At 37.2% G+C, this 14,405-nt stretch overlaps 2 protein-coding genes across 3 annotated transcripts; one reads left to right on the top strand and one right to left on the bottom strand.

The window, feature by feature from the left end:
* Positions 1 to 36: 36 nt before the first annotated feature.
* LOC131791411 (poly(A) RNA polymerase GLD2-like) lies at positions 37 to 4,232 on the bottom strand. Its single transcript, XM_059108751.2, has 3 exons — positions 3,893 to 4,232; positions 2,127 to 2,343; positions 37 to 1,566 (listed from the first exon to the last, which is right to left on the bottom strand). The coding sequence occupies exons 1-3, from the start codon at positions 4,217 to 4,219 to the stop codon at positions 1,109 to 1,111; spliced, it is 1,002 nt and encodes a 333-aa protein (XP_058964734.2). The 5' UTR covers positions 4,220 to 4,232; the 3' UTR covers positions 37 to 1,108.
* A 340-nt stretch (positions 4,233 to 4,572) lies between these two features.
* Positions 4,573 to 13,733, top strand: LOC131791429 (cyclin-dependent kinase 8). Of its 2 annotated transcripts, XM_059108770.2 has the most exons (13): positions 4,573 to 4,914; positions 5,011 to 5,086; positions 5,274 to 5,384; positions 5,768 to 5,908; positions 6,937 to 6,994; positions 7,641 to 7,772; positions 8,351 to 8,494; positions 8,666 to 8,735; positions 9,451 to 9,523; positions 10,050 to 10,147; positions 10,649 to 10,733; positions 11,700 to 11,795; positions 13,387 to 13,733. In XM_059108770.2, the coding sequence occupies exons 1-13, from the start codon at positions 4,685 to 4,687 to the stop codon at positions 13,540 to 13,542; spliced, it is 1,470 nt and encodes a 489-aa protein (XP_058964753.2). In that variant the 5' UTR covers positions 4,573 to 4,684; the 3' UTR covers positions 13,543 to 13,733. The 2 variants fall into 2 exon arrangements, with proteins under 2 accessions (XP_058964753.2, XP_058964754.2); XM_059108771.2 differs by lacking the exon at positions 11,700 to 11,795 and having other exon boundaries at positions 4,578 to 4,914.
* Positions 13,734 to 14,405: the final 672 nt, after the last annotated feature.

The raw sequence follows: 14,405 nt of genomic DNA on the forward strand, positions 1-14,405 counted from the left end.
GTTAAAAACAAAACTATTAATTTATGTAATGTCATCTTGATACCCCAACAGTGGTTACCTTGAAGGTGAGCAAAAAAAATGTCAATGTTTATTTGAAAAGTTAGAATAAAGTCGAAATTAACTGATACAATAACAACCTGTTGTTAAGCTTCATTTCAGGCTGAAGTACTCTGCTTAAATCTCCAACGACTTTTGCTCATAGTATAATATGCCAAAAGGGTCTGGAAGGTATCCAGATATGAACGTATCTAGAGTCTTTCCCTAAAGTCTCAAATAATTTAGCGATCACAATGTTACTAAATAAATCCTAATCGTAGGACTAAAATTTTTGTCGCAAATCACGTAGGAAGGGGAAACAGCACGAAAACAAGCTTCGAACTAATGAATTACTTAATATTAAGCATGCGACAAGTGCCAAGAAACGATTTACTCAGTTTATATGTTAGAGTAGAGTAGGGCACTTTTGTAGGCTTGTAGCCAAACTTGCTGTGTTGCCTTATGCACCTTGTTTGATTCATTAATGCGGTCAATTTTGTGATACCATCGCTCTTATTTGAGACCTTCCTCCATTGCTTAGTCATGCAAACGATTGTTTCTTGATAGAGCCGAAGTTATGGTATTGACATCATCAGTTGCTTTAAGTGAAAAATGTTTTGGAAAATTTCAAGGTATTATTACAACAGCCACGAGATCGATGAAATACCAACAAGGTTTTTTAGTGAAATTCTGAAAAGACTGACTTGATTATCACCACTTCTGTAAGAAGTTCCTACTTAAATCAGAACGGTTGGGAGTCAACTCTCGTTCCTTCAAATCCGTTATCCCTTACTTATTGGAAGGAAGATCAATTGAGAGGAAACTTCTTTAGAGGACTCTCACCACAATTTATTGACTTGCACTTGGTGAGTTTTGTAGTAACTTATACCACAAATTGTCAATGAAGCAGGGTTACTATTTGACCAGCTGTGTCTTTGTTAACTAAACAGTTCAGACACTCATTTCCCTCTTAAAAAAAAGGTCTCAGTTTTTGATCGAAGAGATACTCATATGAGTGTGTGATATGAGTCAAGACTCAAATGAATCTTTACTTCCGGGGTGCATATTGAAACTAAAATATTTCATGTAAACGACATTGACCATATGCAAGCCTCGTTTTGGCTGTGTTGAACGCCTGCTTAATGTCACTGAATCCTGAGAACTCATACACAGCGCGTGTGACATTTTTTTGATCAAAAGGATCTTCGATTCGGATGTAAGGACGAGTCCACTTTTTATCGATAGGTACTCTTCTTGGGCCGGCAAGACGAACAGATAATACTTGGTGCCAGTCGAAGTTACAATAAAAATTGAAAAATCCCACAAGCAGCTCCCCAAGGGTTGCTGTGTTAGCTGAATTATACGAAGTAACAACCGCTGGGAGAGATTCGCTCATCAGTTTTTCTGCAGTAATGCTGGCGGCTGCAGTAGTGGTAAAGTGTATTGGATTCAAATCCTGTAGGGAATGAAGGACAGGCGGACTACAGCCTCTCTGTAAATAGTAAATAACCAACAGCACTACGGCAAAACCTTTTTGAGAGAAAGAAAAAGGAAACTGAAATAAGACATGCAATTTTTAACAAGGATATTTAAGGAGCCAGCCTTAATTAACCCAGCTTTCTTAAAGCTATGTGATCTTTCAAAGTGTCTTAATCTTACTGTAGTCGCGGTAAAATAAGACTTCTTAAGCTTGTGGACCAACGTGATAAGACCGCCGTTAGTGGGAAAGGAGAAATATGGTAGTGAAATTGTAAGTGGTAAATTCTACTGTTGAGTAATTGCGTATTATACTGAACGAAGAGCTAATAGAATAAATGTATTGCGAGAGATGTGAATGCTTTTGAGTTTTCGTTTTGTTAGTACCGTAATTGGAAATAAAAACGTGCTATTAGTAGTGTGAACCATCTTTAGGTATTGTCAAGAGAAAATTATGGGAATTCTCTTGGTATTGTATAATAGTGATGATAATGAAATTAATAATAATTTTAATAATAACGCAGGCCTCAAGATGGTGAATCAGAGCGGTGATTAACAACAACATCCACAATTATCCCAAAATAATTCTCCTGGTAAGCAGTGACGTTACTAACCAGAAAGCTTGTGGTAGTGCGCTCCAGTGATTCCTGATTCTTGCGCCCAGTGCTTGACGGTCACCACTAACGGAGTGACTCTGGGATCCATTCTACCATAACACTTTTGCAAATATGTATTAAATATGGAATTCTGGATATCAACACTGATATCTCCCTCAAGTCCTTCGTGGCGGTCTTTGAGTTTTAATATGGGAACAACTGCAGAACTGATCAGCTGAAATTGTATCAAACGATGCGTTAAATTTCTAGGTCGTGCAAAGAGGAAGAAGATAGGCTTTCTAACCGCATCAAAAATGGACTAAAATGCATTGAAAAGTTTAAACTGAATATTAATAGTTTTACTCAATATGACATTGACGCAAATCGAGCTGGTAAGAGTGTTTCATTTTCATAGCCCCGATTGATAAGCATCTGCTCTTACCTTGTGCATTACACGCATTCGCAATGGCACTATACAATGCACACCGAACTTGCACCATAACGGTTCAATGATCATAAAGAAAGAAAAGGCATCAATAATCGCATTTTCAAGATCAAAGAATCCTCAGCAAGACCGAATTCAACGAGATATGTTTTCCTGAACCAGGCTGTATACCTCTACGACGTGTCCTCGAACAAATCGCTTTTAATTTAGTTTCAAGATTATAAGAAGACTTGCCAAGAAAAGCAAAGAGGTCTAAGTGAGGTCTGCTAGCTTTCTCATTAAATTACTATTCTGCCATTTTCACTTGACACATAATAAGACCGCTTTGTCGAAGACAACTATGACGCACTTCATGACTTATACCGCAATTTTTACGTTCCCTTAGTGAAAATATATCGTGAAAATTTATCATATATTAAAATGAGTACATACTGGCGCTAGACCACCGAGGTGTGGCTTCCAACGTGAGAGCAAGATCCAAGAAAAAGGCGCGCGTCGAATACTCGCGGGTTTGTAATTTCACTCGAACTTTCTATTATGTATATTTTACCTTCTTGCCCTCGTTCTATGTGAATACTTCGATGTGCTATGGCAGCTTAGACGATAGAAAAGCTTTAGATACCTCGAGATTCAAATAAAAAACAGAGAGAAAGAATTGTAGTTCCCAAGAAGGAAATTTAATGCAAATAACTAGGAAATCAGTGAAAGTCACGCGAGAAACGATACCCGGAAACTAACAAAAACTTAAAAGTTGACTTGGTGTGAAGTACATTGAATCAATTGCTTTGAAATGAGAGTTAGTGTCTATTGAGCCTACAATGAAATAGCACTTTGTTCAAGCAATTGCAAAAACCTGACATGAAATGATTGCACATCATTGTTGCAAGTGATGGAATTGTGAGAGAATCAGTATGTTGTCGTTGTCATAAATCGTAATATTTCAGTAGTTAAAACTAATAGGATTTCTTTCACTGAAATTAGCTCACGAGTTTATAAACTGGTTAAGTTTCCTAAAGATCTCCCTTGCATGATTTGGAAAGGATTTTGTTGAGACGAAGTACGTAAGTTCACGAGTTAAATATTGTCAGCCTTGGTCAAAAGCAAGTCCAAACATGAAGTATCGAAAGTCACGGCGTGATAATCTTAATCCTGAAAGAAGACTCCAATTTACCTCCAACTGGTACATCGCATATAAAACGACAATATTAACATGTATAAATGCTTACAAGCAGGACAGAATTATGCAAGACATTGCTGATAGCTAAAAAATGATGATTAATGACTGTATATACATACAAGTACCCCAAAAAATACAAATCTGACCGACTGGAAATTTTACCTCAGTATTTATTGACGTTCTTGCGATCAAAGCATCTCGTATTCGACTCAGAATCTGCAGTCCCGACTCAAATCCGTAGAACGGTGGGCTATCCGTCCGAATGATGGTCAAGTCGACATCGCAACCCTCGATTGTAAAGCTAGTTGTTGAAGACCCAACCAAAATAAGTTTTCGATTTGGATAGATTCGTTCTATGTTTTGTTCTAGAACCTCGCACCATCTTTTCTTCTTTCTTGTGGTTGCGTTACTTTCCTTGACAGATTCGCACTTCTGAATGATATCGTGAGTAAGCAAATCCAGTGTGCGTGCGAATGCAAATGCTGCCATACTTGTTATGAATTGAACAATTAATTCCCGGAACCAAGGATGAATCTTTCCCGGAACTAGCAGTACTTAGCGGGGTATAGACAGTGGGTGAGTGGATTTGCCGGGGATGGGAGGCTAGAGTGTAAAATTCCAAATTCGCTATGGACTAGACATATATGGGGTCTTTCATATTTCTTATGGTTAGACCTAACTTAGACCTAAACGGCGACGCTTCCTAAGGAACAAACAACTATTACAAATAACGATAACAACTTGAAGGAGCAACCAATCTGCATTGAGAATTTTGTAAATATTGTTGATTTGAAAGCCTTCCTTCATGGAAGGAAACTGCAAAGTATGATTCTGCTGAGAAAATTTACTTGTTTTTGAAAGTATTGAGCACACGGTTGTACCGATTACATCTGTAGATTTATTTAGAATTTCACATAGACACAACACTGTTTTGATGGCTTGCAACACCGCTGGATGTTGCGTAGAAAGGTAACACAAAATCGAGGCTCACCAAAGCCATCAAAAATATGGCGGCCGTTTATGTTGGTCCCTGAAAGAAGTGTTTGTCTTCCAGTCATGGACTTTGAATTCAAACTGAAAACGAATGAGCAGAGGGAAAGAGTAGAGGATAAATTTGATTTTGAAGGTTGCAAAGTAGGTCGAGGAACTTATGGGCATGTTTACAAAGCTAAACAAAAAGATTGGTAAGAACAAAAATTATGTCATTTGCATTCGAGGCTGTTTACATCAAATCGTTATTTTACAGTTGTCTTATTGGTTTTGTTTGCTTTTCTTGCTAGTCCAAATGGGAAATATTTCGCCCTTAAGCAGATCGAAGGAACTGGGATCTCGATGTCAGCTTGCCGCGAGATAGCAGTGAGTAAAAGAAATTTATGTTGTCGGCAAATCAGTGAAATCACAAATTCGAAGTAATCGAGCGCATGTGTTCATGAACCAGTTTGGGTTTAATTTTTCCTTTTCCAAAATTTCAAAACTGAATATCAGCTATCAAATTTTTGTAATCAACCCTTCTGATAATGCTTTCATGTATTTTTTTATTCAGCTTCTCCGAGAGTTGAAGCATCCGAATGTGATTGCATTGCAACGCGTTTTCCTTTCCCATGCCGATAGAAAAGTTTGGCTTCTTTTTGATTTTGCAGAGCACGATCTGTGGGTGAGTTTTAAACCCTTTTTTTTTAGCTTTGAATTTGTTTAACAAATATTGGTCAACATACAGCTGTTGGCTGGGCTGTTATTTGATTACATGTAGCTCATAACCCAGTGTTTTTCCTTATTTTAAGGACAACAGTTACACTGAAAAAATGAATTTTTAAACTGGTAGAGCAATCCTTTATCAGCTGATTTTTCACAAATTCCAAGTGATTTGAGGTAGTACCAAGAAGGGGGTAAATTTTACCATTTTTATATGACGTTTACAATTTGAGATTGTGGCCAAATGCACTATGTACCATGATGTTAGTCTCAGTGAACACAAAAAAGTGTATGCTTTTGATTGTGTGTCAAACTGTTGTATTTTTTTTTCATCTTTTCCCAAAGCACATCATCAAATATCATAGAGCATCCAAAGCCCAAAAAAAGGCTGTTCCTGTTCCTAAAGGGATGGTTAAGTCTTTGCTTTATCAGATCTTGGATGGCATCCATTATCTTCATTCTAACTGGGTTCTACATAGAGACTTGGTAACTATCTATAATGAGAACATCCCATTGCATGCTGTTAACCTTTAACTCCCAAGACCCAATGTTAAGTCTCCCTTCCAGCTGCTACACATTTCCTTGTGAATTAGTTCAGAGAATTTGTTGTTGGATCAAGACAACAACTTCAACCTGATAAGTTTGAGAATTCTCATAACTTTTTTGTTGTATAATGTATGGATATGATTAGGAGAAGTTACTTTTTAATCACTTCTGGGAGTTAAAGGGTTAAGTACAAGCGTGTTTTGCAGTAAATTACATGCAATTTTGTGGTAAATTACACTTTCTGTTTTTCAAGAGGTGATCTTGTATTAAAATACATTATCTGGCCCAAAGGAAAATAAAATTTGATTTTTCCATTAGTGGTTACCACAACCTCAAACATTTCACTCACTTGACTTGAAAGAAGAAATACACAGCGGTGAAAATGTTTCAGTTAACACTTTAACTCCAAGATCAAATTTGTAATTCTCCTTACTCCCAACCATACAATTCTTACAATGTTAGTTCAGAGAATTTAGTATTGGATCAACTAATTATCCCCAAATTTATATTTTTATTTATTCCCATCACTTATTGTACAATATTGTAAGGAAAAATTCTGTCTTGGTCACTCATGGGAGTTATAGGGTTAAAAGTTGTTCTTAGTTTCAAACATTTCAGATCAGTCAGACTGATGGTGATATTTTTTCCTTCTTGAAAATTTAACCGCTTTTTATTTGATAGAATAACAAGTAACAAACCTAATCTATCATAGGCATGCCCCATGTTAAGGATAAATGCCTGTTGTTTTCATTGATATGCTGCAAGCATATGTTTTTGAGATTGCTTTTCAAGAAGCACATATGGCAGGATATTGACCAGGAGGGGAATGTGAATATTCACTGACTTGCCAAAGTCTTATTTAAGTCTATTATTTAAAGGAAACATCCGCTAGGATATGTGCACAGCTGGTTAAGATCTAGATCAAGCTGTAACTTGTTTTTTTTTTTTTCCTTTGTTCACTGTTTTAGAAACCAGCTAATATCCTTGTTATGGGTGAGGGGCCAGAAAAGGGAAGAGTGAAGATTGGTTAGTAGAAATGGATCAATATCAGTATCTGGGTAACTGCCCACCTACCCCTCCCCTAACCCAACATTAACCCTAACTTGTTGTCAATTGACTGTTGTTGAGTTAGGGGAGGGGTAGGTGGGCAGTTGCCCAGATACTGATATTGATCTGTAGAAACGTTGGTGATGTACATTAATTTTTATAGAAAATTGATTTTACAAATCATTAGACAGTTGTTAACAATTCTAGGGTGGAATTTCAAGGTATAAACATGTTGCTCTGGCAAATGTTTTTGTGATATTTAGTGATATACATGTAAGTTCACAAAGGAAGCTCATAAAAAAAAACCATTTCAACCTTGGACTGAAGAACAAAGCAGGTCACTTACATGTGTTAAAAACAAAAAAGGGAATTTAACTAGAGTTACAATGTATGCTGATAAAATCACCAAAGCCTTTCATGAATTCAAAAGAAAAAAATACAACTTTGTACAACAGTACAACTTTGTTATTGGCATTAAACCATAAAAGTCCTACAAGATTCATTATGATCCATCAAATACTTTTGCTTGTGCATGGGTGGTTTAAATGCAGCACATGCATCTTGCATATTTTTGCACCAAACAGAGGCTATTGTTTATTTATCTATTTGTGTGTTATTTCATCAGCTGACATGGGATTTGCCAGGCTGTTCAATGCTCCATTAAAACCACTTGCTGATCTGGATCCAGTGGTGGTTACATTCTGGTACAGAGCCCCTGAGTTACTGCTTGGTGCTAGACATTACACAAAAGCTATAGGTATGCAAAATATAGCTGTGGATGAAAGTTACCAATGTTTCTATTTGATTGAAATATTTTGGAACTCTTTAGAACCTTTTTTACAATATGTGGTGGCTTAAAGTGAGTTGAGGCAAGAACTTTTTTTTATTTGATTCTTGACTCACCACTGTTGGCGGTAATCAAATGATTGAGGGTACCTTTGATTAAATAAAATTGTCTAAAATTTAAAAAACTGCATCAGCTTTTAGGGCATGTGCAGTTTGTAGTATTTATTGGGGGAGAAATCATTTTTGTGTGTAACTACTTGTAGATTTTCTTCTTACTGATGGCCATTTCACTTCAAGTTTCTCCATTTAATTTCAAGTTTCTTCATAATTATGTTGAATTAATTGATTTGCTCCTAGCCTGTGAGGGTGTTAAGTTATATAGAATTGATGAGCATAACATGTAACATCTTGGGTTTGCTGTACAGTTTAAAATGGAATTATCTGCCATTTGGCAAGTCTATAAGTACATGTGTCTTGGTATCATACAAGGACTAGATATTGCACATGTAGTTATACCATCAAGCTCTTTCCATTGCACACTTTCTCCAGATATATGGGCAATAGGATGTATTTTTGCTGAGTTGTTGACGTGTGAACCAATATTCCATTGTCGCCAAGAAGATATCAAGACAAGCAATCCATATCACCATGAACAGCTGGATAGAATTTTTAACGTGATGGGATTTCCACAAGGTGAGATCTTCATGAAGGGGCAAGTTTTTTCTGGTCAGATCTGACCTAGTGTCATGCCCATAACATTCAGACCTGTGTGTACATGAAATTCCAAATGATCACTTTGTATTGTAATGTAATTATTATAAATAAATAAATAAATCAATCAATAAATAAATTTTTTTCCTTCAGAAAAAGACTGGGAGGACATTAGAAAAATGCCAGAACATGGTACACTGCAAAAAGACTTCAGAAAAGCTAAGTAAGGATGGTGTTCATTTTAACTGATTATTATGCAATATTATGCAAGTCATGAGTTATTCTTGGTCAAGCCAGCATGGTATGTGTAATGGTAATAGGACTGAGTGGAGTCCAATTCAGTCTGTAATCTTACGAGTGATTGACAAAATCAGGCAACTGCACAGCAGGAGTCTGATTCATTCATCATGAGTATGATTACAGACCAAATTGGACAACACAGAGTCTTATTATCACTTAATCATAAAAATTGAAATTTCTGTGAAAAGAAGAATAGGCAAGTTATGAAAGAAAGGGAAAATTTGCATTAAAAGACTGACAAAGGAGGGGTAGTTTTTTAAATGGTTGTGATTGGTTGATTCAAACTACAACCTTGAATTAGATTGGTTGATTTAAACAGTACAACAACTTTGAGTGTGATTGGCTCATTGAACTGTCCAATAACTGTCTGATAACAACCTGGCAAGTGAATTAATGGAAAATAGGAGTTTTTTTTAACCAATCGCAATCGAGGAAATTGTAATATTTTTTTATCAGAGAAGATATGCTATATTTGAACCACAAGAAGAAGCTCCATGGACTAGTTTAAGTGTTTGGTGCTTTATTTGTATGCAAAATTTATTACCGTACCGTACATCAAGTACACCGCTTTTCCTAGCACCAAGTAATAGGACTATCAGTTAAGTGTTTTTATTGTTGCTGTTGTTTTTTTTTTCCAGTTATGTCAATGCAAGTCTATGGAAATATATGGAGAAACACAAAGTCAAACAAGAAAGCAGAGCCTTTCAACTGGTAAGACGTTAACGTCTTTACTGTTTGGTATCCTGTACGCACAGACTGCTTTAGAGGTTATAACTGACACTTTTTTATGTACGCGAATGTAAAAGCGTAATGCATATACGAGATGCTGTTGCAACTGTTTTATTTATTATTCTCCAAGCTGCTTAGGTGCTGCATGTATGTGTGTATCTTTAAGTTACTTGTACGTCTTATGTGATAACTACGTGAAGGTGTGGAGATAACATGTATCCTAATGTTGCTGGAAGAAGATGAGCCGTTGTTTCCTTTATGTATATCTTGCAGTGAAGGTGTCTGTCAGGAAAGAAGTTAGCTTAATGAACCTACAGTACCGCTCACGTATACGTTAACCGAAAAACGCCTCCCTGTTTTCCTCTTGCTTATCGTCCATTTTCTCAGTAAAAATGAAAAATTTTCACGTAGAAATACGTCGCGAATCGCTCGCTCACCAAAATATTCCTACATTGCAGGGAAGTCTAGAATAAAAGTATAAAAATTTGACATTTTTATAATTTTACAGCTGGCTAAATTATTAGTAATGGACCCAAACAAAAGAATCACCTCCGACCAGGCTTTGCAAGACCCTTACTTCAAAGAAGAGCCGCTACCAACACCAGAGTAAGTACTTTAAACCCCTACGATAAGCCTTCGGGAGGTGGGGGCTGGTGTATTTCCGGGGCCCCATATCAAAGAGAAATGGGGGGGGGGGGGGGGGGGCAGAAAAAGATTTTCAACGGCTCAAATTTGGTTTACGAGTTTTCTTGTTAATTGTTGCAAATCTATTGTTAGTTATACAAGTAAGTCTTTCTTTGATATTCAAAACGCTCTTTGACACACACTTTCAAATATAAGTATGTCTTGTACTGAAAAGCTGCCTGTATAGTTTTAGTCCAGGTGAGAGGGGGCGGGAAGGGGCTTTTAGGAGAAGGGGGGTGGGGTCGGGGAGTAATTAGAAACTTCTTTTGCCCACCAGGTTGAATAAACAGTACATGTGATGCTGTCTTGATAATGTTTCTTGTGCTTTCAACCAATTGCGGCTAAACGTGTTCATTAGCTGCACTATTGAGGGAAAAGAAGAAGACAGTGAACTGAATGATAGGTTTGTTTGTCTTATTTCAGTGCCTTTGGAGGAATGACGATTCCTTATCCTAAACGAGAATTTCTAAATGATGATGATAGCGATTCCAAATCCAGCGCTGCAAAGGTAATGAAATTCTTTGATCTTACAACCTCGCATCAACCTTAGCAAAATTAATAGGATGCCGTTGTTAAAGGATAGGAATCATTACCTTATAACTTTTTGATCAGCACAAAATGACTAACATTTGGTGATTAACTACACACGGAATTATCCTACGTGCAGCTTTCTTGATAAAAGACGAAGCTACATCTCGATGATACTGTCGACATATTGAACCAACGTTGGGTATATGCTGGAAAGGGCTAATGCGCCTCGTTGTTTTGGCATCACAATATTGTCAGATGATTTTGTTGATAATCGTCCAATATTGGGCCAATATTTGAAGTGCATTAGCTTCTCTTTATCAAACGACTTGACTGTGCACTGATACCTTTACAAACCATTACCGAGAAAACTGAGTATTTTCGCGTATAGGGTACAATTATGCCCACATTAAGTGATATTCAGTTTGGGTCGCAGAATACTCACCTACTTAACAGTTGTGAAAGGTCATGTAAAGGTGTCAGACATCCCAAGTATGAGAAAGTGTTAGAAAAAATATACACAAAATTGAGTATTTCTTGAGTGGGAATATTTCCATGCGTTTAAATTAGTACAAACCTTCCTTTTAGTCGTATATTTTCATAAATGTTAGTTGTTTTGATATACATGTCAATCTGACCGGCTGTTATATACTGTGGCGTATCCTGCATCAGCAGAACTTCATCCAAGTTACAGTTATCACACTGTGCAACAGGAACAATTGTAAAACAAGTTACCTGAGAAAATAACCCAGGAGTGATTTCCGCTAACATCACATCGTATAGTGTTTTTCAGTCTGCACATGCATGTAGCCACAACTCACTCTAACAAATCACATTCCCTTCCCCACATTGACAGTAGCAGGCCAGTATTAGACGAGGTACACAGTGAAAATTACAGTGTCTTTATCTCGCTAAGCCCGGCCAACATTTGAATTAACACTTCCAGACTAACCCAGGCAAGCAAGAGAACTCGGACACTAACGGACAGCCGAGTGCTAAAAGAGTGCGCGTTGTCTCTGCGCACACCAATGAACAGTTTCAGGTAATGTATGATGACGTCACTGTTTCAGTGATAGGGACTGTTCTCTGTGTTATCTGGGGGCACCACTGAATCGAGCCCCTAGGTTTCCTTGACGCACGTGATTAGTAATTGAAACCTTCGCAGCTGCATTTTCATCACTGACACGCGTTTTTCTTTTAACCTATAACTTAAACATTGCAGATTAATAGCCGCACAGGTACATTTAAGAGCCTAATTTCGTTCTGATCGTCTACATCATTCTGATCGTCTGTATCGTTCTGATCGTCTGCATCGTTCTAGTCGTACATGGAAACACTTCCCCGCAGACAATCACTCAGGACAAACGATGGGGAACGTCTGCGTCTGGGGGAAGACTGAGGCGATCGGGACTCAGATATGAAAACATCTGTAATGGAAGGGTGTTTTCTGGAATATTTCCTTTTCTCGTCGTGGATCCATCGCTTAACTTTCTAACATTACTAGATAGCAGTGGTGTTACAAAAAGAACAAAAGAAAGGAATAAAACAAGAACAACCAATTAAACAACGAACAAACATGTCAAAACAAAAACAAATTCTAAAGCAAAACTCAAACTAACAAGCAAACAATAACCAACAAGAATGGAACAGAAAAGTTAGTTACTTTCAGCAAGAAATTGGGGCACGCCTACAAAAGTTAAATTAAGTGGTAAAATCACCAAGAATATCAAACAAAGCTGATTCCTGATTGAACTTTGAAGGAGTACTCATCTGCTTTTGAAATGTACATTCAAACGCTAATGAAGTCAGCAACATGTAAACGCTGTATGAATACGCGCTGTGCGATGCATGTTGATCAATAACATTTGCAAGAAACTGTGTTAACCATCACGTGCTCTCTCAAACTCAACTATCTTTCCCCAGTTACACAAATACATGTAAAGACCTCAGCTTCGTTTGGTTCCAACCTTATGTCTTCGTTGAACAAATTCTCCAAACCTTTCCTTGTCCAATGGAACTGGTTTAGAGAATTTGATCGCAAATCAATAAATTTGATTCCTGTGAATAGGCAGTTGTTTTTTCTCGTGACTTTCATGATGGACTACGTTTTAGTAAGATGTCTCACGTAAAGTCTAATCATTCTTATTGCTGTCAGGGTTGATTTATCCGTGAAGAACAACATTAATTGTTGAATTATCAACCCGGTGTCCTTTTTCAGTTATTGCATGGTCAGTTATCCAAGTTGCATCAGTCAATATCTGATTATCTATGCCTGGGGTCCGTTTCTCGAAAGTCCCGATAACTTAACGGGCCCGAAGCCATATTTTGAAGTCAAACTTTAAGGATGGAGAAGCAGATTTTGGCACCCTTACCAGTCAATTTTGTTTCTTCAGCAGAGGATTTTATTGTATAATTTGAAAAACTTTTGAAACCACAATCTTGAATGAAAACAGAACAGTTTCGGGCTCTTGAAGTTGACTCTTAAGAAATGGGCCCCCCCTAGGCTGGTGAAAGAGAGGTCCACGAAAGTAAAAGCGAAATACGCAGTTCTAAGTTTATCTCAAGGGTCATGTCATCAAGGGGTAGATCTTCTTTCTAACATGTATTTCTTCGCGTTTTATTTGATTTCTTAGCAAAAGCAACAGTCGTTCCAATTCCAAGGACAAAATAATCAACAGACTCAGTCCTCTGGCGCCCAGCAGCCGAGTCACGTGGGGCGGTTCCTTCATCAGCAGTTTCCAACAAACAACACTCAGAACCAGTCTACCCCAACCAACAGGCAATTCTGAATTTACATAATGAATTGATTTCTTAGAGAGTTTTTCTTGGTCATTTTCTACTTATAACTGTGCCGTTTGCTGTCAAAATGGGTCATATCTCTTACTTGCTTCTTCTCCCTCAACTTACACTTGTTTATAAGGATCTTTAAAAAATATATTCCTGTTGCTCTGTACAAATGAATAAAATTGTTAAAGATGTTTGTTATGATTTGCAAAACCTCTTCTGCCTCAGTAATGATATAATAATCTTTTGTATTTTACACTCGAGAATAACTTGCTTTTGTAATCATTATCCTGCTTTAGCTATGATCAGTAAAACCGGATGTACATGGAAACCATGTGTTATTTGTTCTAGCGTCAAATTATAACAAGAACCGCCAAATGAGATTTCAAAATGTGCCAAAAAATAATTTAAGGACGCCACCATTTTGAATCTTGTTCAGCAGCTTGGCCACTTCCGGGAGGCTTTGAAAAATATCATCCCTTATTTTATCTAGTAACAGTTAGTGTGCTTAATTCAGAGCCTTTTTTTCCCCCGGTTAAATTTTTAAATTTGTGGAATTACAGCACATAAAAGTGACATCGATAACTGTGCTTAGCCCTACCTAAAGCTTAAAAATACCCAAAGGTGGTCAAAATCGACCAGTTAGCGACCAAGACATAATTTAAAAACTTGATACCCTTAAAAATCACAAGTAAAACTTACCCTTTTGATGTTGGAGATGTCTCTCTCTTACTCACCCTTCAGCTGATAAAGATCACAAACACTTCGTGACCTCTTTCACCGCCTCGATGTTGACTTCACGAATCTCAAATTGTCTCTCGCAAAATGTTTAACTTGTCCAATTAACTCAAAAGCGAAAGGGACAAAC

Source organism: Pocillopora verrucosa, chromosome 9 (genome assembly GCF_036669915.1).
Source record: "Pocillopora verrucosa isolate sample1 chromosome 9, ASM3666991v2, whole genome shotgun sequence".
Lineage (NCBI taxonomy): Eukaryota > Metazoa > Cnidaria > Anthozoa > Scleractinia > Pocilloporidae > Pocillopora > Pocillopora verrucosa.